We start from the raw sequence: 25,090 nt of genomic DNA, 5'->3' as shown, positions 1-25,090 counted from the left end.
TGAGAGTACAACTAGATAAGCTAAATTATAGTATTATACGAATGTATTTAATCAATGTTACTGGTTTAGAGAAAAAAAACAAAACAAATGTGACTGGTCTCAATTTTTGTGCTTTGGCATTTAAAATGCTTCAATTCTAATTCTAATCTTTTGAAAGTTTCAAAATAACTCTTTGTTGGATATTGAAATTTGACAATATAGGAGATCTGAGTTGAAAATTTGCCAGGTTAAAATTGAAATCAACCATATGGTTTTAGAATATTTGGTACGACTAATTTACTGGTTTCAATTTTTGCCCAACATTAACAAATTTTATTTTATTTTTTATTTCTTCATGTAACAATATAAAAAGTTTGAGGTGATATTAGGACTTCTAAAATAGTCGAAAGTAAAATCGAAAGAAATTATATACGTCAACCACATATTTTAATTAAAATCCAGAAAAATAGCAATGATGAAATATTGATGATATTTTGCATATAGTTCTATTGATTAGTTAAGCTATGTGTTCAAATTAGCTCACCGTGACTTTCATGACTACTATTTTACTCCACGTTTTGCAACTTCATGGATGGCGAATTATGAACAAAAGACACGTCATCATTAAGAGGATACTTCGACTCTACTCATACTAAATAGTCGAATAGAGTATGTCGAACCATCACAATTCCGAATGGTCTTTACTGAACAGTACTCCGCACCATTTTCGCCCGATATCCTGCTAATAACCGTTGAGTGGACACGAAATCACAATTCTCCTTAGTTATTTAATTACTAACAAAAGTTTTGAAATGTTAACTCCTTGTTTTGCAGAGTCGAATAATTTTGGGAGAAATTTGATGTTTTTTTCATCTAGAAGGGTTTTTCTTTCCTCCGAGTTCCCACATCGAAGACACTCTCATCTATATGGGACAGAGACTTTTTTTTTTCTGTTCTTTTCACTCGACAGTTTTTCATAAATATCAACACTTACAATTTTTCATACACTAAAATATATATTAAAAAGATGAGTTCAACAAGGGAAAAAAACCACGACCGTATGAATAATATATGTCTTTTTCCTACTTGAGCTATGAGCTAGAGTCGAAGAATTTTTAAACTACCACAAATAAATTGGTAGGAAGAGGGAAAAATTATTCCTACTCCAAATTGTTGTCCTAAACAAACTAGTATTGAAATCGTATTGAAATGTAATTAAGGAGATGCACGTAAAATTACAAATATTACGTGAATTTAAAAATCTTATAAAATTACATTTCCTGTTTCCCCTGAGGTTCTGTCATCCCTCGGAGAAACAAAAATCCATTTCACTGAATTCCAAAGTTTGGGTAATAATCCAACGATCCAATTGTTCAGGAACAGAACTTCACTGGATTAATGGGGATTTGTGGACGAAAACGACTTCGAAAAAGGATTGCCGTCAGCTCTGCTTCATCACAGACGATGCCCTCCGTCAATTTAATCGGATTCTTCAAGTTCTTCAAATTCGATTGCATATTCGTCTGTTCATTCGTTTCGTTGTTCTGCTCATTGATCCGATGCATCTCTTCTCAATTCCGAGCTTTGCAGAATTTGAGCACGAATAGTTTGATAATCCCCTTCTCGTAAAATGTCTTCCCTTCCCAGCGTCTCCAGCATTGCCGACGCAGAATTGGGACTGGTAAAATCGGCGGAGAAATCCAAGACATGCGATCTGCAGAGAGGGCAACTCGAGTGGTTTCGGAACCAGGAATCGATGCAAGAGCTATGAAACGAGTGATTGCAATTTGGTAAATGTTTAATCAGTTCCCCTTCTTCAAAATCGCCCAAGCAAACCGCGCATTCCGTATTGATACTTGCCGGGGATCCGGCTTCTACGTTCTTTTTGAACTGTGAGATCGGTAGCAAACGAATCATCGAGGCATCCAATCCATGGCCATGGATTTGCGGAGAAGCATCGTTAGGGTTTTCTTCAAAGTGGGCCCGAGGTCGGCAGAAAATCACCCCATGAAGGACATGGCACAATCGTTTCAATATTCTGTAGTTGCTCAACAACAGGAAGATGATGCAGACGACGACGATGGTCGAGATTGACAACGGACTCCAGCCAGAGTAATCAGGCACCGGAGGTGGCGGCGGCGGACTCGATGGCATGTAAGATTACAGACTCGTAAATGAGAAAAGCATTTGAAAATCATAATGAAACTTTGTGAAGGGTTTTAATGATTATTGTTTTGGTCTATAAATAAGAGAAATGGGGAATCTCGCACCTGAATTACTCCGTCAGAATACAGATTAGAACTGCATTTAGATGATTTCCATGTAGAAAACAAACAAAGTCACTGAATGCTAATGATAATATTTAGATAACAATGCAAGAAGTTGTTGTAGTTTCTTTCAATCAAATTAACATAAAAAAAAAAAACTCGGCCCATGTTAAATATTGTTGTTTCTTGTCATTTCTGCTGTGGGAAAAAAAAAGTAGTTGAAATTTCTTGGGATTAGAAGATAGATCAAGTTAATTTTGATGTAATTAAAACTTCAAATCTCGTCAATAAAACTACTAAGTCATTTTTTTACACTGCCAACTCCAGATCTTGATTTGTACAATGGTGGTCATTGAATTTTCTGTCTCTTAGCTGCTAGAATCTGAGGGTTAACATTTGGAGCCATCAGCAAGGCACTGTTGAAGCAAGAAGCAGAAAAAATTTGAGAAGATCCACGAGACATCTCAGTGTGTAAAAGAGACTGGAGTGGCCTTGGGGAAGGGCTACTGGATTTTGAAGGGGGGATTTGATTGATGATTTTAGAATTGTTGCAGCCATTCACTTGAAGAGGGGGAATCTTGAAGGCTTGCAATGGCGGAGGATTACGCCACTGGGGAAGTGGCCCGGCGACGAGAAGCGTCTGAAGTAAAGGACCTGCTTCTGTAACAGCTTGCAGGAGGTTACCTTTCTGAGGCAATATTTTTCCCTTGACAAGATTGTCAATCACTGCAGAAAATGGATCATTCTTCTCTGTTCTGGGAATGTCAACGCCTGTGGCCAGAGGAGGCTGAGGAAGAGGAGCATTATACTCTGTCACAAACGGCTGATTTACAAAACTTATCTTGCTTGAATCAGCCATGTTTGCAGTGGAGAAATCTGGTGACGAAACTCCATCGAAGAACGAATCTGCTGGTGAGGAACCATAAGAGTGGTAATTATAAGTCTCATATAGACTGTTTGATTCAGTGATGCTTGAATTTGCTTTGGTGGGTATGTTGAGAGGGCTTCCGGAGTGGAAATGATGAAGCAGAGCTGGTAATTCAGTTGCAGCAGTGGGCATAAACTTGTTCATCAGTTTCTGAAGCTGATCTCTTGCTTCGTCTCTTTCTTCATATGCTGCCTGCAGGAGAAGAAGTAAGCTCTTCACCTTCTCTTTGTTCTTTATACTTTCTTCATTTGCTTCCATTCTTAGGGACTCCAGTTCAAGAGTAGTCTGTAGGAGCTTCTGCCTCATATCCTCCACGTTCTGCCAATACAAACCAGATTTATTAAGTATAATTAGCAGAACAATTTGAAAGAGAGAGAATCCACATTACATGTTACCATTGTTCTGCGTTTACTTTGTTTAAGAGAGAGAAAGAAAAGAGATCAGTGTGGGGGGGAGATAATGATAAACTACAGAATGCCAAGAAGGCACTTTGGTATCCAAAGTCCATTGTCAAATAGGCTACCTAAAATTAATGCCTTATAATATTTCATTATGAATTATTCTCATCAAAACCGACACATTATTCTTTTCCATTTGAAATCAAACATGCCCAGATCAAAAAAGTCAGCACACACGTCGTGAACAGCACAAACACTGTTACTCCCTCCCCTGCTGCTGCTACTTGGAACAAGACAAATAGGGCATTTGCGGTTCCTTTTTCCCACAATAGAATAAAGAAAAAAAAAAGAACTAGCAGGCTGGTAAATGCCTTCGAAACATAGGAAATCATTATAGCACTACGATCATCTTATTCAACAAAAGTTTGAACTTAAACCAGAAAACAGAGTGAGGGAGAGGGAAGGGGGAGATCAAACAAGCAATGATTGTTGTCAAAGACCAAAAATTGAGAAGATCCAGAAGAAGAAATGAAGTGAAAGAACTATGAGAATATGAAGAGAGAGAGAGAGAGAGAGGAGAGAGGCACCTCCTGAAATCTCCACAAACAGCCCAAGTCCTCCATGGTTTGTACTGCTTGCTCAATAGGGGAGGGAGGGGGAGAAAAGTATAGGGGGGGTTTAAGAAAGAAAGCTGGAGCATCAGACATTTATAAAATGATGAGATGATAGGACAGCAGAATATAGAGAGAGAGAGAGAGAGAGATGGGTTTGTCACAAAGTTGCAGAATAAGGCAGTCCACATCAAAGAAAAAAGAGGAGGAGAGGGAGAAGGAGAGGGCCAAGTATAGAAAGAAAATGAAATTCCAAATTCTACGCCCGAGGTCAGGGCGTATTGAATTCCCTCATAAACTCATTCATCTCTCTGTGGCTACTTCCTTTCTCTCTCTTCCCCAAAAAAGGAAACAAAAAAGGGAATTCCTCTCTCTCTCTCTCATGCAGTGCAGGTCAAGCAATAAAAACCGGTGAGATTTTCCTTGTGTAAATTTCTCTCACTACAAAACAAATACACACAATAATATTTAGGGAGACAAATTACCACTCCACGTATTACATGCTATAATTTGTCTTGATAAATTACTTTTTAATATTTGTACACCCCCACATCATTTTTAATTACAATATTAATATTTATAATGTTTCATTTTAAATTCAATTGTCTCCAACAGCCCACTCCTATATACTGTACTAAAAAAAATTAATGTATATTATAAATTCTTTTAAGTATGTTACAAATAGTGGTTAGGATATTCCACTATTTAGATGTCCACTATCAGCAGTCATATTTAACTATTTATTATAATTTTTTTTAATGAAAAGGAAAAAAAGTTTATTTCCTCCCTCCTTTACCTGTCAATTTTTCTACCGGAAACATCTAAATATTAATTCCATAGACCCATATCCTCCCAAATGATCTCCATTGGAATATTATTCCCTCCGGCGGCTAACATCTTTACGTGTACAAAGGGGTTTTACTCATATAGAAATGGGCCCATGAAAGCCCATACTATCTTCCATTTCTGTGAACTCCCAGCCCTCCCCCTCTAAGATGGTGGATTCCAGGTAATCTGCAGAAAAATTCAAATAATATATTACCACTTTTCTTTTGACAAAAAAAAAAATAAATAAAAAATGTGTTTCTTTTATTACATGCAAACAGATATATTATTATGATTTTATTTTACTTTAATGTAATACAATAATTATTAAAAAAAAAACAATGGCATTTTTTTAAAAGTGCAACTCTTTGTAATTTTACGTTACATGGCATAACTGTCCAGAAAAGAGGAGACCAATTTCGCTTTTACCTCCCTAGTTTCCTAACAGCTAACGACTTTACCTGTCGACAGAGCCATGGACATTCGTGAAAATTCATCAAAATTCAAAATAATATATTATTATATAGTAATATACAGCCACCCTTCAAATAGGTTTTTTCTTTTCTCCTGTATGATTATATATTAATTAAATGTAATTAGTCCATATCATAAGGTGGGGTTAGGGGGTTTAATTAGCAGAGAGGTATATGTGGGGGATTGTCCTGAAGTGCAAAATTCACGTGGGAAGTTGGGTAGGTGTCTGAGAGGGGCCATTGGGAAGTTGACACGTGGACAAAGGTCCAAGACGGCGTCGTCTAATACGTGCCGCCGGGACAGTGACCGGCGACTGCATGATTCGGAGAACCTTTCCCCTCCGTCCGATGTGGCACATGCAACTGCAATTAATCGTGCTACTTTACGTGGCTATTTGTAGCTTGCACGTGCCTCACCCCCTCCCCATTATTATCGTTATTATTATTATCGTTAAATTTTAATTAGTGGTGATAAAGTATGAATTGGTCCATGTCTCCTATTCTATTCACTCAATAACCTCCGTACTGAGATGCGTTTCTTTTCTTACTTTATGGCTACAGATTTCATAATTAAACTTTATTTTTTGTAAACAAAATAAAATATTTACTCCTATTTTAAAAAGTTTTGTTACTTAAATACACTTCAAAACATGCTTGTTTTGTTAAATATTCGTGCATAAAAAAATATAGACTCAACACTTTAAAATTTAGTGAAGCAGGAACCTCATTACTTAGATGATTTAACCTATTTGAAGTAGTAGACTGTATATTGAACTTTTGAATCATTCATATTACATTGTAAAAATTGAATAAATGTGTTTGATAGGGACAGTGAGAGTGACATTAGTCTTAAAATGGTTTTTTTCCCTTAAACTTTAGAGATATGCCATGACTAAAAATGTAGTTTTACCTTCTTCTTTTTTTCTCTTCGAAAGATGTGTCATAGTTGACAAGCTAAACTATGTAAATATTATAATTGAACTTTAGAGTTTACCTTGCTTTTAAGAGAACAATATATTTTTTAATATTTAACTTTTAAGTGAGGATGGATTTAACTTAATTTAATTATCAATTAGTTTTATTTAATTTAATAATATAAAATTAAAGTTGACTATTAATATTCAGAAAAATATATATACTAGAGCCATTTAGAGGTTGTTATTTACTTTTCAGGGATTTTCCTAATCATACAAATAAAGTATTTAAAACATCACATGAAATCGTAGAAGAAATTACTTTAAGCCTTATCTTAAATGAACTCTACTCAAGTTAGTAAGATTTTATTTTTTATTTTTTATTTTTGAAACTGTAAGATCAATTAGTTTAGTTACAAAGTGTATATAAATTAAGCATATTCTGACAAAATCAACGTTGATGAATTTGATTTTAAGTAATTTAATTTGATGTAATTCGAATCGAGTGCACTAATTTTTTTTTTTATATAATAAAGATGACTAAAATAATTTTTATGTATATATATATATATATATTTTTTTTTTTTTGCAATTAAGTTTTTATGTAAAGTTAAATTACTAGAGATTGAAGGTTCAATCCCAATCCCCATCTCCACATTTGATGTACTTAACAAAAATTAAGTTAATGAAAGGTATATCACTAAAATGTCATAAATTCTAATTCTCCCTCTATATTGTTTAACTAAAAATTAAAATAAAAAATAAAAAGCAGAAAAGAATATAATTATATCAATTATAAAATTTAATGATTACTGATAGAATAATCAAGGAAAAAAGGCCCCTCATTTTTGAGAGAGAACGCCCAAAAAATAGCAAGGAAGATGATTGCGACAAATGGTAGTCATAATTTAACCGAAGAACGGGACACCAGTAAAAGCCTCAAAGCGAAAGACTTGGACAGGGGAATTCACTGGGCATCATCATTTCGGAGCTCGGGTTAATTGGGTTTGTCGAGACGAAAGTGTTCATCAGGGAAGAAGAATTCGACAGGTAAATTTCTCGAGAGCCACTGTTAAACTTTTTGAGTTAGGTTGTTATTAGAGTGATTAAAACTTAGAAATGTTGGTCGCAGTTATGATTGCCAATTGCCATGATTATACAACAAAAATAAAGCAAAACCCAATGTGCTTAATAACTCAATTCATTTCATAGGATTCTTAATTCCAGCTACCCCAGTAATCAAACCCTTCTCATTTTCCCTCCTCCAAATCCCCTCCAAAACTGATGTTTATGATTGGTCGTTTTTACTTTATGGTTTGGCATTTGAATTGGCCGTATGGCAGAGGGAAAGGATGCCGACTAGGGGCTATGAATTTTGTGGAAGCAAAGGAATACCCGCCAGGTGTTTGATAAAAGTCCCCAATGAAATTTTTGTTAGAGGAAAAAGGGTGTTTGCCAATGCGTAGGCGGCAGCTTGGTGTAGTATATGAGACATGACGGCAGAGGGAGAGACGGGGGTGGGCTGCATATTTTGTGTAGTACTGTCTGTGCATATAAACTCACACATTCCGAACTTAAAAAGTCAATACTTACTTTGTTTCTGCTTTTACGAAATGATTAGATTTGGTGGGTGTCTCGGGAAAATATAAAAGAAAAAAGAAGGGGGGGAAAGGGGTAATAAAGGGTGGATATTTTTGAGACAAAAAGCTAGGTGAAGGAGACCACCGAACCGAAAAGACAGATGCAAAAGCAATCAAGAGACTAGTGGACACAGAAAGTCAAAAACACCTTTTTTTTTCTTGGAATAAAAATCATGGCCACTGCAATCATATATTTGAATGCTTAGTTATTTGCCAAAGGGAAAATGTTCTTTCCCCTCCATTTATTTCAATCTCCTCCTTCAATTTTAAGTTTATATCCAATTTGATGCTTAGAAAAGTTTTAAAAGCTTCAATTATTCCATCAAGCTTATTGTTGTAATAATGTCATTAGTCTTATCTCCATTTAGAAAAATGATTGATTGTATGATCTGGTCTATTGTATTTGGGTTGCATTTTTAAACACAAACATCTAGAGATTTCATATCATTATACATAAAAAATACATGAACAGTTTTATTTTTTTGTTTGAAGAATTTTGCAAACAATATGTGAATATGGCTAATAAATGTTTAGATGTCCTTTTCTTAGACATGTCCACCAAGCATAGCATGTCGTTGTCATAGTAGATTGTTCAATTTTTAAATTAGATTTAGTAATAAGAACACATTTTTTTAAACAATTGATATATTCGGGGACATGATTAAGCCATATAAAAGGTTGAGGATTAAATTGTAGGCTTCCTTTCCAAAGGAAAAAAAAGTGCAAATAGGCTTATAACTCTAGGATGAAAAATATATTCCAACCTAAGAAAAATGATCTTATTTCGATTTTAATTCCAGTTTCATGCAACTTGTCATTTGAAGGTAATTACTTTAAATATGAGTTTGGCTTTTGGACTTTTTTTTTCTTCTTATTCTTTTGTAGTCTTTAAAAGTTTAAAACTTTAATTCTGGTTCTTCAACTTTCTTTAAGATATTCAGATTTAGTATATGCCAAAAATCTTAGTTATAAGCTAATAATAATGTGACATGAAACCACTCGAAGTCCATACGTCATATCCAATGTTATTACTTCTACAACAAAGGCTAAATGGAGAGTTGAAAGAAAATTGAATGATTAAATTGGAAGTTTATGAACAAAAATTGAAGTTAAATTTTTTAGAATATAAATACACACACACACACACATATATATATAATTTTTTTAAAAAAATTACCCATGTTTAAATCTTTAACTCAATGATTATTAGAGTAAATGGACCAAATTACTTTTAGCGTAGAGATTCATAAACAGATCTATAGGTTTTAAATTATACTTTAAAGGGAGGCAGCTATATTATAGTAATCCTTTTCTTTTTGAAGTCAAAAGATTCAAAGTTGAAAAGTCAAAATTATTTTACACTTTCTTTTAAAGAAACCTTTTGTGCTCTTGCCGGTGAAGTTCTTTTGATAACTAACCTATCTTTTTTAAACAAATTTTTTTCACAGAATAGTAGTTCTCAGACTGGTTTCATTAAAACAAAGGTAATTTTGACTACCGAGCAAGCATGCCAAACAATAAGTTAAAAGATGTATTTTTCATCCACACAACCGAAGTGTATCCTTATTTACAATTTTTGCCCTTTTTCTTGTGGTTAATGGGAAATCAGATGAGTCTGAAGAATTTTACGAGTTTCTTACAAGTTACAATACATTTTCCTCACTTAAATTTATTTCTCGGACCAAAAAGTTGATTAGACAACTTTGTATCAAGACATCATCACATTTCAAGTCACAGGATGGACACCCTTTAACAAGAAAACATATATTACAATCCAGAGATTACTATTATTCAACCGAGATAATAATAATAATATTATTATTATTATATACACCAGACAGCTACTTGTTGACGTAATAATATATTTAAACAACTACCATATTGAGACAGTATCTTATCTAATGAGCAATTAGATTTCAAAATCTTCCGCCTTTTGTCGGTTAGTTCAAACTCATTGCTATATTTAGAAGTGTTCTTGATGGTGGGTGCCTATTGGTAATGTCTGGAAACAAAGTTCAAATGAACATGGAAAATTGAACAAATAAGAACATAATTCAAGGTCATCAATCCTGAAAAATAACATGTCTGGCTCATAAATTTATATGCTGCTGCTTCTCCTCCATTATTTCTTGTCACTGAAATAATCATTCTAGACCGAGGGTCTCCCTCAATCTAGATTGAGCTTTTCTGGTATCTGTTGTGAAGAGGAAAAAGAGTAGGCAGTCAAATAAGCATTTTTGGCACTAGAAACTAACAAGCCTCGTTGAACCCAAACATTAAACCTTTTCTCTGTTTATCTGCAAACTAACTGGCTAGCACTAGATAATAATGATTCAGATTCACCATCTGATGAATAACATGTATGTTATGATGCTATGAATGTTTACAAATCAATGGAACCTAAGCGTGCTCGTTAACTGTCTAAATTATTCAAACTTCTAAGAATAGATTGCTGATTGGAGATTATCCCAGATTGGCGTAGCCTTTAGTTTCTCTTCTTCTGGTGCTGCTTGCCCAATTTTGACCTTCTCTGCTTGAACAGATGCAGGTATAGTTTCAAGAAAAAGAATGGGTAGACAAGAAGCAGAACCTGCACAACAATATTAGATTGGAAGATCAGCGTATCATAGCATTACATCTGGTGTGGTCTCATAATCTGGTAAGAAGAATCAAAATCTTCCTAGAAAGATATCCAGGTGTTTGAACATACCCTGATGGTATTGTAATAGCTCAAGGGAAGGTAAGCAAAGACATCTGCATAGAGGTTCTTCTTTATCATAAATGGAATTGCCTGGTACATGAGCCACACTGCACAAACGCTTCTAATTAATCACCAATTGGCTTTTTCTTTATCAAATAGAATATCAGTTTCCGTCCTGTGATTCACTAAAAAATCTATACAAGTACAATGCATAAACAATATCATTAAGGAGCAGATATCAGCTTGGCTTTGTTTTGTGTAAGTTAGGGTTGGGACGTTTGAGTTTATGTATTGGTTCTAGATTGTTTAGAGGAAATCAATTTTAGGAACCTAGGTTTATGTAGCATATATTTGGTTTAATCTCTAGGTCTGTGATTTGTAAAAATATGTAACTTGATAATGTAAACTAGAAGTTTGAGTTTATGTAGCTGGATAGGATTAGCAAAATAAGTAAACACATAAACATAGCTCGGATCCATAACTCTAGGCTATACAAATCTGATATGTGAGCTAATGCTCCCTAAGAAATATATCAAATTATAGAAATCAAGATGCTTTGGATACTGTGGACTCACTTTCACCAATTGTCACTCCAATAGGATAGAGAACAATGAATGCAGTGTACCTAGCAGAAACAATAAAACAAATTAGAAAATTAAAAATATTTTCTCATTTTGAGTACATGTAGTTTTCTTCGGAAGAACATTCAGGAAGTACCTAAGATATGTAAGCCAAAATGGGCAAACTCCCAAGCAATTCAAAGCATGATGAGAATATCTGATTACCTGAATCCATTTCATCACAGTAAAAATCCAGAAACCCAACCGACAAAGGAAAAGGAAAAAGAAAAGCTATGAAGATGAAGATTATCCGAAAGGCACAAGAGGACATAAGAGTAAGGAATTACAATATGAAGCAGAGATGGATCTCCAGGTGAACCAATGGAAATAAGCAGTAAAGAGTGAAAAGGTAGAATAGTTAAGAAGCAAACTAGCAGTATGAATTTACTTAGAGACTGCCATTAACTTTTTTCTTTCTTCCTTTCTTTTTTCAGATAGACAGGTTACATTAGCATTAAGAAGACTTAGATTTCAGTTCTTACCAGTCTTATTATAAGTGAAAACAACCTTACATTAAGGCTCCTCAAGTTCAACTTTACTTCTGTAGAGCAAAGTCAAATTTCTGGTACTTGTAGCAAATTACAATTATCCTTGCATGATAATTGCTCACCAGCCCCAACCAAACCGATTTATCTACATACTAACTTGGTATTTGTCACTAGTCTTTGACAAACAAAATAGTCAAAATAGATTAGTTTGATGACGATTTTTGTTTTAGATATTTGTTTTAAAAGAATGTGCTTGCTTACTAACAAAGTTCTTTGTTTTGTAATCAAAACAAAGAAATTATTACTAAGTCAAAGATACCAAATTTATAGGGAGAAAGGGGTCTACCTCTGATAAGCTCCAAGCCATGAAAGTGATGAAAACATAAGGCAAATGTTGAACCTGACAATGAAAAAAGAAAGAAAGAGTGTAGGGGGAAATATCCAACAAGAAACTACGTCTTTCTAGTCAAAAGAATGCAACATAATGAAAAAGAGAAAACCTCTGCAAGTCGACGAACAACTGCAATCAGAAAATGAACCCTCCCACCCCATTGCATTAGAGGAAGCAGCACTCCAGTAGGAACCAGGCCTGAAATTTAAAGGCAAAATCACAACCATATCAAATTTAGATATCAATCGAGAGAATAATACCAAACTTTCTTTAAATTACCAACAGCTCCATGAATGATTTCCAAGAATGCAGCAGTTTGCAGGAAACCTTCGAAAAACAAGGAAATCATAAGTACTTCTCACATCAAATTTAGCCTACACATTTTTAAGTTTCAATTAACATTTCTTCAACATCTTCAAACTCCTCAACTTTCCCAGGAACCAAACAGAGAGCAAGTAACTTACAGATAAGTTCTCCCACCGAAGAGTAAGCACCAATAGTAGATTTGGTGGCTGCAAAACTGCCCACGAGTCTATAAAGAGAAATCGTCCTGCCAACAAGAACACAGTACCATGATGACGAAGAACAACAGAGAGAGGGCGAGAAAAATGAATGCAAAAAAAAGGGGGAAAAATACCAGCCAAAAGCTTGGAGAGAGTTGTAAGTTAAAAGATAGGAGTTGGATAGGCGAGACATTCTGTTGTGGGCAGTTTGTCAAATTGGAAATGGAAAGTTTCTGTTCTATGGATTCTCTCAGTTTTTCCCCATGGAGACGACGATTTGGGAAAAATCACATAGGATTGAGATAAATTCCAATTTCGGGGCAGAGGGTAGTTGGAATGTTGGATTGGAATTAACGTTGGGTTTTGTTTTGACACATTCGGGGCAAAGTCAATTAATTGCCAACCATGGAACCTGCAGATTAACACTCGCAATCTCCACTTTAGATTTCTAATACTAAAATAACTTCCTTCATAGCTTGAGAAACCCATTGGTTTGATAACCATGTTTTTAGTCTCCATGCTAGAGATTCGAGCCACAGTCAGACCAGACGCTCATCGAATAGTTACTGGAATTAAACGGACGATATCAGACGGCTGGTACTTTTGAAGAGGAAATTTTGTTGTGCAGCGTGCATCCGACGGTTTAGAACCCATCATCTTTTAATCCAACGGTTACTGTCCTGAGATGTGGCGCCAGAAGAATCGGAACAAGAAAGAGAGAAAATGAAAAAAGGAACCTAATGGTCAGAAATTATAAACCTAGTTCGCTAGCCGCACATGTTCTTGTTTGCGTTCCAGAGCTGTCCGATTTTCTTACGCCTGCCATCGGACGGTGCAAATTTGCTGACCGATTATATTATGATTTGTGATTCCAGCCCCACATTTCTCTCTCTGTTACGAGTGTGGTTGAGAATGACTCTGTTGATATTTTTTTTCCTCTTCTAAAGAAGAATAAGATAAGTGAGTGGATTTGACTCATGACCTATTTGTCATATACATGATTACTGCTAAACTAAGTTTATGTTGCGATTACATAGATTATGTTTTTTTAGTACAATGATAATAATTCAAATTGACAATTTTTTTATTGAAGATCTATGTGTAAACCAATTGAGCTAGGTAATTACTTAACCTATTTGTCATAGACATGATTACTGCTGAACTAAGTTTATGTTGCGATTAGATAGATTATGTTTTTTTAGTACAACGATAATAATTCAAATTCACGACTTTTTGATTGAAGATCTATGTGTAAACCAATTGAGCTATGGTGATTACTTAGGCTTATTTTACTTTAAAAAAATTGGCATATTAGATTAATTAGGGGATGAGAGGCTCAATTGATTAGAAACATCGAGTGAATTACGTTAAGTATTAAGGTGTGACATATTTTTGTGGCACCAAAGAGATGTCCACTATCAAATGTATTTTTCTTGCACCAATCACATCAAATTTACTTTATAGTTAGTTTGACTAGACATATTGAGCACCAATCACATATGGAATCATAATCGTTCTACTACTACGAGTTCACTTATTGATGTTTGATCTGACTACATTAATCTATTGCCCTATTGAACATTCAAGCATAACCTCTCTTGCCTCTCTTGCTTTGATGTCACACTAGCACTTTTCAAATGAGTGAAATTTAGATATTCTTTTAAGTGATGTGCCTGATCCCTTCTTGATTGGTCAAGCCAAACCAATCTTGTCGATCGAGTATAGCCATCTTTCCGGTGGCTAGTTAGGTTTTATAAGAGTTCGAGTTTGATTGCATTCCTAGTGGTGAGCTAAGCCTATGGTAGAGCTACCAAACAATGTGAGAAGAGCTAAGCTCCTTGGCTAATTTGGGTAAAGTAGGTGGGATAGTGAACTAAGGCGTCTGATCGAACATACTAAAGTATGAAGGCCTGATGTCCACATGGACTATAGTTTTGTTTTAAATATTAAAAATTAACCCATGACATCAATTATTATTTTCTTCTACATAATAATTGATAGATACTTTTTTTCTTTGAGAAGTATGATAGATAAGATACTGTTTGTTGTTATTATTATTTTTGTTTTGACAAATTGTAGGATAGATAGAATGGTTTTGGAAGGCATCAAGTGTATCGTACTGTTGAATATGCTCTTGCACTTATCAAAAAAGTTTTGTGAAATATGGAATATTATTCACTATGCAACCTTTTTACTTCCAGTCAAATTAAAGAAAGGAAAATAGGAGATGTTTGTTTTGTCTTCTCTTGCCACCCTACCATCCAATTATTTCCATTTTCTATCATTTTGCCTCTCTGTTATATATATATAAAACACTGAAGTGGTGGAATTGAATTGGTGATGGTGTTAATGGAACTCTACAGCTAACAGGATATAATTTATAAATCGGCAGCAGCAGCACGCCTCAGAAAAGCAAAGGCCGCCTTCTGTTTTTAACTTTTAACTATGACTCTTTTTCTTTCTGCTATTTATAAATTCCATTGTTGTTCAGGAGAAGATAGAAACAAACAGTCATCAAAACAACTAAAATTATCTCAGCCCACAAGAGAAAATGGATCTAAAGCCATCAGTTTCCATTATTTTTGGTTATGAACATCTCAACAAAACATAGCTAAGGATACTCTACTAACAATGGATTAGTGATTACAACATCAGAAAACTTAAGACAAGAGGAGAGGCACGCTTCTTGGATATAATTAATCACTACACATATACACAAAAATTCAATAGAAAAAATTCTGATTAGCCTGAGCAAGGCGTGGCCTCCCGTTATGATCATAGCCAGAGAAAATTAGCTTACTCTCTTCCTCCTCCATCCTCCACAGAGAATCCCCACAGTAGTAGTCCCATGGAGAAGAAGAAGTCAGAGCAGGGCAAGAAAAGTTGCAGTCCTCTTCACTGTACACATCTTGATTCATAATCAAGCTCTCATGATCCGACAGATCAATATCTTTCCATATGTCATCCATGGAGTATCCATTCGGATCACCCTGTTCTTGATTCTCCTCCATCTTCTTCTTTGTCGTTGACAAAGCTGTAACTTCAGATCCTTCAGACCCCCCTGAGTCGAAGAACTTCACTGGTCCAGTATCTGCAGGAAATTCCACTGCGGAGTTATTGGATGAAGAAGAAGAAGATGATGATGACGACGACAAAGAGGCAGACAAAGCCCTTCTTTTCTCCTGTGCCTTCTTCCTCATGTGGGTTCTCCAGTAGTTCTTGATTTCGTTGTCTGTGCGGCCTGGTAATTTCCTAGCGATCTTGGACCATCTGCCATATGAACAGAGAGGTGAAGGGTTGAGAATTTGAGGGAATAAGAAAGAAGGGACGGGAAAAAATTATGGAGTTTTAGAGACCTGTTCCCCCATTTGGCGTGAAGTTCAAGCACGAGCCTCTCTTCTTGAGAGCTCATCTTCCCTCTCTTGAGACCAGGATGAAGGTAATTAACCCATCTCAGCCTGCAACTTTTGCCTGTTCTGTTCAATCCTACAAGACAAATCCAAACCCAAATCCAAATCCAAAGGAGGGGTTAAAAAAGAGCCTTTCACAAACACATAAAATCTTCAGTTTAGCCTACCTAGCAACTGTCTCCCGCCACCTTCAAACCTGAAACTTTTGCTATGGAATCCCATCTTCGATCGCCAAACAAGCCCACATAGCAAATCAGTTGGATGTCTTCTTGCTCTGTCCATGGACCCTTTCGGATTTCCTGTCCCTCCACCATTTTTTGTTGTTCTCTCTCAAGAAAAAGCAAGCCCTTTTCTTTTTCTCTCCCTCACCAACTCATGGAGATTTTGGGTGTACTCTACTAATATTTATAGCATCAAAATCTTAACCAAGTGACTTTACTCTATGATTAAAATACATAGGAGCTTGAATCCTCACCGTACATGTAATGTGATGGAGGGCCTCCATGGGGTGGGTTTTTAGTGATAAGCAACCTTATGCATATGATGTCACCCATTAATGCCAAAATAATCAAAGTAGGCGATTGATATGTTGATGTAGCTTTCAAAAACGCCCCCTTCAAAACCAAGGGTCGATGAACTCTCCCTGCTTTTAGTTATTTTAATCGTTTTCAAAAAACCCCACTAACGAGATTTTCCTTCAAAAAAAAGTGGATCGCCCCATTAAGGAAAACCACGACGGGATTGGGATTTGTTAGAAATTCAAAATTATGCTGAGTGCGACAACTGGAGAAGGGGAAGGTGGAGTTTGTGGAAGGCAATTGGCTTAGCATTGAAAGTGTTCGACGAAATGCCCCAGAGAGTTCGAATGTGGAAAAAGTTACTGCCTGTAGTAGAAACTTGGTGAGTGGGATCCCTTTCCCTTTCTTAAAATGCCTGTCAAATCATTCGTAATGAGAAAAGACATCATCTAAATTCCACCAAGAGGCAAGAACAGTGAGAGAAAAGGCCCATAACCCCCTCTTTTTTTCTATTTTTTTGGGGGTTTCTTTTTCCCCTTGGCTCCATTTTTTTCTGTGGTTTTCTCTGCTCCAATTCAATAAGCTCTGCTGCGTAGGAAGAAAAACTCCAAAATGATTAGTAGTGAAAACGAATCGTTGAAACAGAGACAGGACAAGGCAGGACCACCGTTGGACATGAATCAGAATTTCCACTTTCTATTTCTGCCAAAATACTCACGACACTTGGCACTGTTCTTCGTTATTGCTTTTAATTTGGAAAAAGTTAGATTGGGAAGTCTTGGTTTGTCAAGTTGTGAGATTATTACATTTCATTAGTTGGATTGTTCTTGAGTTTAGTCATGTGGCTTGATTTGCACCGTTTTAACGAGTATGACGTGAAGTTTGAAAGTTTAAATTTGTGTAATATGTATATGAACTTGTTTGGGGGAAGGAATAGATTTTAGAAATTTGAATTTGTACCATTTGTGTTTGATAGGTAGGTTTTTGTGATTTATAAAACTTATCATGTAGTATAAAATATAGGTTTCATAAGCATGTCTATAGTATTTTTTTAGTAAATGTTAAGCAAATCTCAAAGAAGGTAATAGGTGTTTTTCCACTGATCTAAGCTTGTAATTTGTTGGATTGAAAAATTTGTAGATTTGGATTATCAAATCATATTATCTATAGACTTAACTATTTAATTAATTTTGTGTCACGCAAGTTTAGCTACGGAAGTAAATGTATCTTTTTAAGTTTTTATACGGACATTTTGGTGATGAATTGGACATATTTTTTAATGCTTGAATATTTTTGCATCTGCTCTTGGGATATTTCTTATGGTTAGGTTTTGACTGTTTTGTAAATTAATTTTTAATATTTTATAGCTTAGTTTTAATTTGGAGGATGTAAATCTCAAAATTTTTTGTAAGTTGAAGGTGCCATTAGATAAAATTAAATATTTTCTTTTCAGTTTATAAGTCTTTAAAAATCCAGTAAAACAAACATAGTTCAGCTTGACATATATTATTTATCAAGAAAATCCATTCAATAAAATAAAATTCCTGCATCAATGTGAACTCTCTCTTTTCAAAAAAAACCCTCTAAATGAAATACTTTAGTATTATTAAGTTAGATTCCGTTTTTAATCCAAAAAAGAAGTAAGATTCAGTTTACAAATGAAGAAAGAATTTAAAGTCAAATTATAGAACTACAAAAAGGAAAAAAAAAAATAGAAAGAAATACCTTAAAAAATCTCAGCTATAACATTTTTTTTTTTTTTTTGAATAGGTTGCAATTGTAACCAAAAGGGTATTTTGCAAAAGTAGCATTTAAGGGAAAAAAAGAAAAAGGAAAAGTATAATAATTTCAATCAAACTCCCCACTAAAATAATAGTACGATTTAGCCATAAAATCCTATCCATACCCTTATCTTATCAAATTAAGTTCCATCTCCATCTTGTCTACCTCCACCAAAAAAATGAAACATCCCACCATTCTGGGATTAAAGTACCATGAACATTTTTCTTCCATACTTTCATTTATATCCAATCCCAACATTAATATATGAAGTTTATAAAATGATAATTTAATGTTAATAAAGAGAATATATATTTAATAATTGTATTAAAATGGTATTTCCTGACCTATCGACCTTCGCTGAGTTCTAAATTTAGAAAAGAAAAAAAAAACATAATTTCAGCAAGAGAAAAAAAAGAGGGTTGCTAACATTATGATTAATAATTAAAAACAAAAAAAAAATTAGGGTTAGTAAAATGAGATGACAGCACTAGGAATTATGAAACATATGATAAGGAGGTAGTGGAATTTGGTATCACTGGGCCTGAGACGGGTCTTCAAATGCAGACAAAACCAATAATTATTTATGGTAATTTGTTTGGTGGTACGAAAACAGAAATCTGAAAAGACAATATATTCCATATTTTTTAAAATGTGTTTGCTAGTAAATTTGAAAATTGAATCTCAGTTTAAAAAATTATTCAATCTAAACTAATATTAATTAATTTATTAACATATCTATTATAAATTTTCTACCATTATTATTTTACAATATAATATAATTTATAATATATTATATTTTAAAATTTTGAACAAAAATAAAATAAGTTTCTAAAGTAAAATAGTAAATTTATCAAAAAAAAATACATTTTTTTTTTCAGAATTTCCACCAATCACATAATTGGAAAACCATTTTCAAAAATAATTCTGCCAATAAGAGATTCACTCAATCAAAACAAGAAATGGATGGATAAGGAACGTGCCCTTATCCTCCAACAACTTCACCATATAAATAAATTGACTTACGCCAGATGATGCAATTTTAGAAAATATGAAAATAAATATTTAAGATATTGGCATATACTTTTACTTGTGTTGTTATATAATATTAGTCGAACCAATCCGATTCAAATATTTCATGGTCGAGTTGGGTTCATTATTTATAATAATTATTTAAATTGAATAAATTTACCATTCGAACAATAAATTCAACTGAACCCAAACCACGAATACCCCCATAAATCAATGTGTAATTAAGTATTGTTGTGACCCACTGTATAGTGTGAAGCATTTGCATTGTAAACGACCCACTAAATATTCAATTGTTTTGTGCCCACCTCTTCCTTATTTCTTTAACCTTATTAGTGCCACCACTTTTTTTCTCTCTCTCTGTTTTTTTTTTTTTTTGGAGAGATAAACCCACTTATGACGTGGAAATCACCACTTTTAACCCTCTCCCTTATACATATACATATATATATATATATATATATATATTTAGGTTTCTTTTAAGCCATTATTACTGATTTTTTAAAATAGTTCAGTACAATTGTATAATTATTCTGAAACTACAATCTAATCTATGTATCGCTTCAAATACATGAAATTGAAAAAGATTTGAAAAGCTAATTTAATCGACTGAATTAATGTCAGTCGTTGGTATTATTGTTGGTCAATTGTGTATTTTAAAGTATAGTTTTGATTAGTTTGATGGTGGATTTTGTAAACTTGGACTGTTTTGAATTTTTAAACTAATTTCAACATTTATTTTTTATATTTCTTAAGTTGATAGGTCGGTCCAACATCAATTTTGACAAAAATTAAATGAAAGAAACCTATCTACTGTTTTAATTCAAATATAAATCTACTTATAAAGTAAATGAACAAATCAGATTTTTGTTAAATGATTTATGAAAAATTAATGGTTTTTTTTAGTTCAGTATATGGGGTGGAGATCCGAACTTTTTACCTTAAACAGTTAAGTTATGTTAAAATTCACATCAACGATCCTTGTAGCAGGAAAAGAATCACGAGGGAATAAAATGAAATAAATGATAAAATAAAAAAATTGTATTTTCATAGCCTAATTTATGGGGTTTGAGAATTTTTTGTTTTTTGTTTTTTTGTTTTTTTGGTTGATTCTTTTCTTCGTCATTCTTGTTATTCACTTCTCTGATTTACTTTATAATCTAAATATAGATTCTCCCTAGTAAACAAATAAATATATATAATATAATTTTTTTTTCCACTGACTTTTTGATGACTTAGTTGTTGCTGCTAAAAATATTCTTACATTAACCAAAGTCAATAAATAGTGTCTTCCAGAATGTCTTTTTAAATAGTTTTATAAAATAACTTATTTTTTTCCATACATTTTAGATAACTCGACGATTCTTCTTACAAATATTTTTAATATTTAGTGAGTTGTTTTCAACTTTAAATTATTTTTTATTTTATCAACCTTATATTTGAATTACCAAAACAACTCACTAAATAATTGAGTTTAGGTATTTTCATGGTTTGATTTAGAGTTTTTTTTTTAATTGAATTGTTTGTTATTTACTATTTGGTTTCGGTGTAATTCAATTTCATCTCTCATTCAAGTTTGCCACTCTTGAAAGCTTAAATTAGTTAAAATTGACTTGCAAAGTTGAGTAAATATTTTATAATTTTAAAATATTAATAAAAAAATTATATATTATATATTTTTAAACTATGTGGATCGCACATCAGTCAAGTGGTTTTTTTCTTTTATTTTTATTTTTATTTTTTATTTATGTATAGAGTCTCAAGTGGTTTTTTTTTCCTTTTTTTTTTCCATTTATGTATAGAGCACGACTTGTCTGATATAACCCATAACATATGGCTCTTCGTTATCTTAAAATGCAAGTGCGTTTTTCTGTAAACATTTTTTATCCAATAAAAAAAAACTATATTATCAAGCATATAAAAACAATTTCTTTTTCGAAATGGAATTAAATTTGATCTTTTGTTTGGGGATTCAAACCTCATTAACTAATTAAGCTATATTAAGGTTGACAAATTAATTTTACTTGTTAAAGGTACATTATTAGAATCTTGCAATTATTTGGACATGTTACTTGTATCTATTTATATTTTTTTATATAATTAATCTTGCGTCAAAATATTAGGATTTGATTTGTTTTTTCCTTTCTCATTAGATCATTACGTTTGTTTAAAATTGTATCATTATATTTATGTAGAATTAGAGGAATCTAATGATAAAAAAATAATAATAGCATTCAATGAAGATTACATATAATGTTAACGTAGATGTCACATGGCTTAATAAAACAAATGATCAACATAACCGTAAAACCACTATTCTTTGGTAAATAATTCAAAAAATATATATATTAGTTTTTTAATCAAATTATATTTCGAGAGTTTTTTTTTTTTTTTTTTTTTTTTACTTCTAATAGGTACGGGAGATTCAAACCTACAATATTTTGGTTAATGATATACGTCTTAATTGATTTAGCTATAAATTGACATACCTCAATTGAATTGTAATATCACTCGTGATGATGGTCATCTAGCAATAATTTAAATGATTGGTGACATCTAGTAATCTCTAAATCTATATTAAATACATAAGATAATTTAAGCTATGTGAAGAGATAAGGTAATTTATTATATCTCCACACGCATATGATGCAAATTATTCACAAGAAAACAACATTTGGTTTTTCTTTTCGTTGGGTATATTGGGGGATGATCTAATCATTATTATCGTGGAGACCCAAATTTAATACAAATCAAACTTTCATTTTATATCAGAAAAGAAAATTAATCGGAATGAAAATATCATTTGTTTAATGTTATTTATTAGAAAATCAGAATTAAAAACTACTAAAACTACAATGAATAGAGATAAAAATTAGATATATATAACAATGGGTGGAATAATCCTTTCTTATCTCTCGCTAATCGCAAATACATTAACTAAAAAGTGTACTAATATTATTGCAAAATTGCATAGGTAGCAAAAAAATTTGTATATATTTTAAAATATTTCATCTATTTTTTTAAATTTTCAAATATAGCACAAAATTAGAATTCTGATTTTGGAATGTTTCATTATTCCAATTTTATCCTTTATATTTTTCCAGATCTCGTGGGTAAATTTTATTTTTTTTTGTTTCTTCTTTGTTCGTATATCAGACACTTATATCAGTAATATATCAAATACTCATACTAGTAGTATATCAGACATTCATATCAATAGTATATAAGATGTATATCAAATACATATTACAAATATATATCGGACATTCATATCAATAATACATCAAATATATATCATATACATATATAAGCAGTAACATATATTACAGATATTACATATATATTATAGATGTATAATATTTGGATAAAGTTGTAAAATTGGACCTTCGTGGTTAAAAAAACTATTTGGATAAAGTTGTTATATTTGAAAAAACTAAACGTGTGGTTCATATTTTGCTAATTTTATTAAATGTTTTTGTCATATTTGTAACTACACAATATTATTTTTATTTAAAACAATATTAAATTTATTTTATTCTTTTGATAGTAAATACTTTCTTTATTATAATATCTATTTAATATCAACAAATAAAAAAATTAAAATAAAATTACATAAACTAAAAAAGACTAATATAATTTTTATTAGAACAACTTGATTGATGTAAAATGTTATTAGTTTTATTATTATAATATTGATTAATAATGCATTTTATCCGTACTAAAAAAACAATAATGCATTTTATTCTAATAAATTTATTGATATTAGTTAATAATAAAAAGTAAAATTAAGTAGAAATTTGTAGTATTTTATAATAAAATCGTAAAAAGTTTAATTATTTATTATAAATAAATATTAGTATCTTAAATAAATATTAAATTTTTAAAACAATTAATTAAGAAGTTAAGAGTTTTACTAATAGATTAAAGATTAAAGATGTAAAGTAAAGCGTGTGAGATCTATTGAATAATGAATGAAAATGAAATTGATGAGGTTTTAGGAGATGAATGAGATTATCGTTTTTTTTTTTCAGAGGAAGTGATTCCCAAGAATGAGGTGGAATCTACAATTGATTATATTGCTACATTTTAATAAATGTAAAATATATTTTTGATGTTTGAGTTTAGAAGATAGGTTTCAATTTGGTCGCTAAAAGCATATATCACTGATTTTCGTTTTAGGTAATATCCCCTATATGGGCCGTTACTGGTTTCAAGTCAGGCAGAAAGTAGCCCGTAACTGTAAATAAAAGTGATTGCAGCCCAGCCCAACAATTCTCCCCAAAGTCGAGCCTTTCAAAATAATAATAATAATAATAATAATAAACAAAAAGAAATTCACTAAATAGCATATATTTTATAAGCATTTCAAAAAGTGTTACATTTCTTTTGATATCGCATAAGTGCCCTATGACTAAAGGTCAAAACGTTCAAATTCTCCCCTCCTCGTATTGTTGAACTTTAAAGTTTTTTTTAGTGGGATAATGATTCTATATGTCCGTCAACGTGTCGACATTTTTATCGACAAATCTATGTTTCCATGGGTTGACATCGATATGAGGGGGTAAATCGATATTTCCATCGAGTACAATAAAATCGATAAAATATGAAAAAATATCAACAAAATGTCACTAACATATACCTCATATTAATATTAATTATTTTTAATTAATTTAGAAATAGGAAAAATTTTATTTTATTAATTTAAATATTTTTTACGATTTTTTAATTTTTCTAATTTTTACAAAAATATTCATCGATATCGACATTTTATCGATATTTCTATGAAATTAAAACTTCGACATTTCTATCGACATTGACATTTAAAATCTTGGATGGGACGAGACTCTAAAAGTATCCATTTGATTAATAAATAAAATATTAAAATTGCCCAACTCTTAATTTAATATATAACATAATATTTTGAGTTGACTAGTTGACCGACTAGGGAATGACCAACTAAGGTGGGTTCCACCTTGTCTAATTTAGAAGGTTTTGTTTATTTATATTTTTTCTATGTATAAAAAATGGTTATTTTTTACTAAATGCAATAAATTCAATACCATGAACTAAACTCAGTGTTAATTGCACTGACATATGAATAATTGTCTCTAGGCATTCATATTTTATTGCTTTTCTCTCTTTTTTTTTCTCAATATAAGGTCCGAAAAATTTTCCATTAATATAGAAGCATGAAATTCACGTTTGATTCTTTAAATTAAAAAAAAAAAAATTTGTACATGCACGTTTATTAATATTAAATGCAATAATCGAAAAGACAATTTGGAATCCTATTCACTGTTTAGGGATGAAGTTCAGAATAATTAAAAGTGATAGACTTTACTTTCCATATATCTATATATCTATATTTCGTATAAATAAGAAACAAATACAAAGTATAAAGAATCTGTTTGGGGAGAGAATATCCTGGACACATGGAGGACCCCTATTGGTGCTCCAAGATGACTCATGAGTCATGCCCAGCTCGGACCGCCGAGATCACCACCACTAGCGTTGACAGATGCTAAGTATGAGGGCCGAGGTGAACCTGACCGAGGTCCGACCTACCGGGAAGCTCGGTAGGGGCCGATGTGAGCTACTGTCAGCGGCGTGATTATC

General features: G+C 32.4%; 3 protein-coding genes and 1 pseudogene across 4 annotated transcripts; all 4 read right to left on the bottom strand.

Moving 5' to 3' along the window:
- Window positions 1-1,506: 1,506 nt before the first annotated feature.
- On the bottom strand, window positions 1,507-2,266 carry LOC148212731 (RING-H2 finger protein ATL1-like; annotated as a pseudogene).
- A 147-nt stretch (window positions 2,267-2,413) lies between these two features.
- Window positions 2,414-6,408, bottom strand: LOC111016987 (uncharacterized). Its single transcript, XM_022292607.2, has 2 exons — window positions 4,160-6,408; window positions 2,414-3,492 (listed from the first exon to the last, which is right to left on the bottom strand). Exons 1-2 carry the CDS (start codon window positions 4,277-4,279, stop codon window positions 2,596-2,598), a joined length of 1,017 nt encoding a protein of 338 aa, XP_022148299.1. The 5' UTR covers window positions 4,280-6,408; the 3' UTR covers window positions 2,414-2,595.
- A 3,843-nt stretch (window positions 6,409-10,251) lies between these two features.
- Window positions 10,252-13,628, bottom strand: LOC111017094 (Protein-tyrosine phosphatase-like, PTPLA). The gene is made up of 9 exons (XM_022292763.2): window positions 12,873-13,628; window positions 12,700-12,785; window positions 12,515-12,562; window positions 12,345-12,433; window positions 12,191-12,244; window positions 11,454-11,521; window positions 11,312-11,361; window positions 10,746-10,843; window positions 10,252-10,625 (listed from the first exon to the last, which is right to left on the bottom strand). The coding sequence occupies exons 1-9, from the start codon at window positions 12,929-12,931 to the stop codon at window positions 10,521-10,523; spliced, it is 657 nt and encodes a 218-aa protein (XP_022148455.1). The 5' UTR covers window positions 12,932-13,628; the 3' UTR covers window positions 10,252-10,520.
- A 1,654-nt stretch (window positions 13,629-15,282) lies between these two features.
- Window positions 15,283-16,558, bottom strand: LOC111017001 (transcription factor MYB59). 2 transcript variants are annotated; one of them, XM_022292628.2, is made up of 3 exons: window positions 16,345-16,558; window positions 16,095-16,224; window positions 15,283-16,008 (listed from the first exon to the last, which is right to left on the bottom strand). In XM_022292628.2, exons 1-3 carry the CDS (start codon window positions 16,460-16,462, stop codon window positions 15,462-15,464), a joined length of 795 nt encoding a protein of 264 aa, XP_022148320.1. In that variant the 5' UTR covers window positions 16,463-16,558; the 3' UTR covers window positions 15,283-15,461. The 2 variants fall into 2 exon arrangements, with proteins under 2 accessions (XP_022148320.1, XP_022148321.1); XM_022292629.2 differs by having other exon boundaries at window positions 16,316-16,545.
- Between the last annotated feature and the right edge of the window lie 8,532 nt (window positions 16,559-25,090).

This window comes from Momordica charantia (assembly GCF_013281855.1).
Source record: "Momordica charantia cultivar OHB3-1 chromosome 2 unlocalized genomic scaffold, Mcharantia_2.0 BLBB01000002.1, whole genome shotgun sequence".
NCBI lineage: Eukaryota > Viridiplantae > Streptophyta > Magnoliopsida > Cucurbitales > Cucurbitaceae > Momordica > Momordica charantia.
This window is presented reverse-complemented; position numbering and strand designations above follow the sequence as displayed.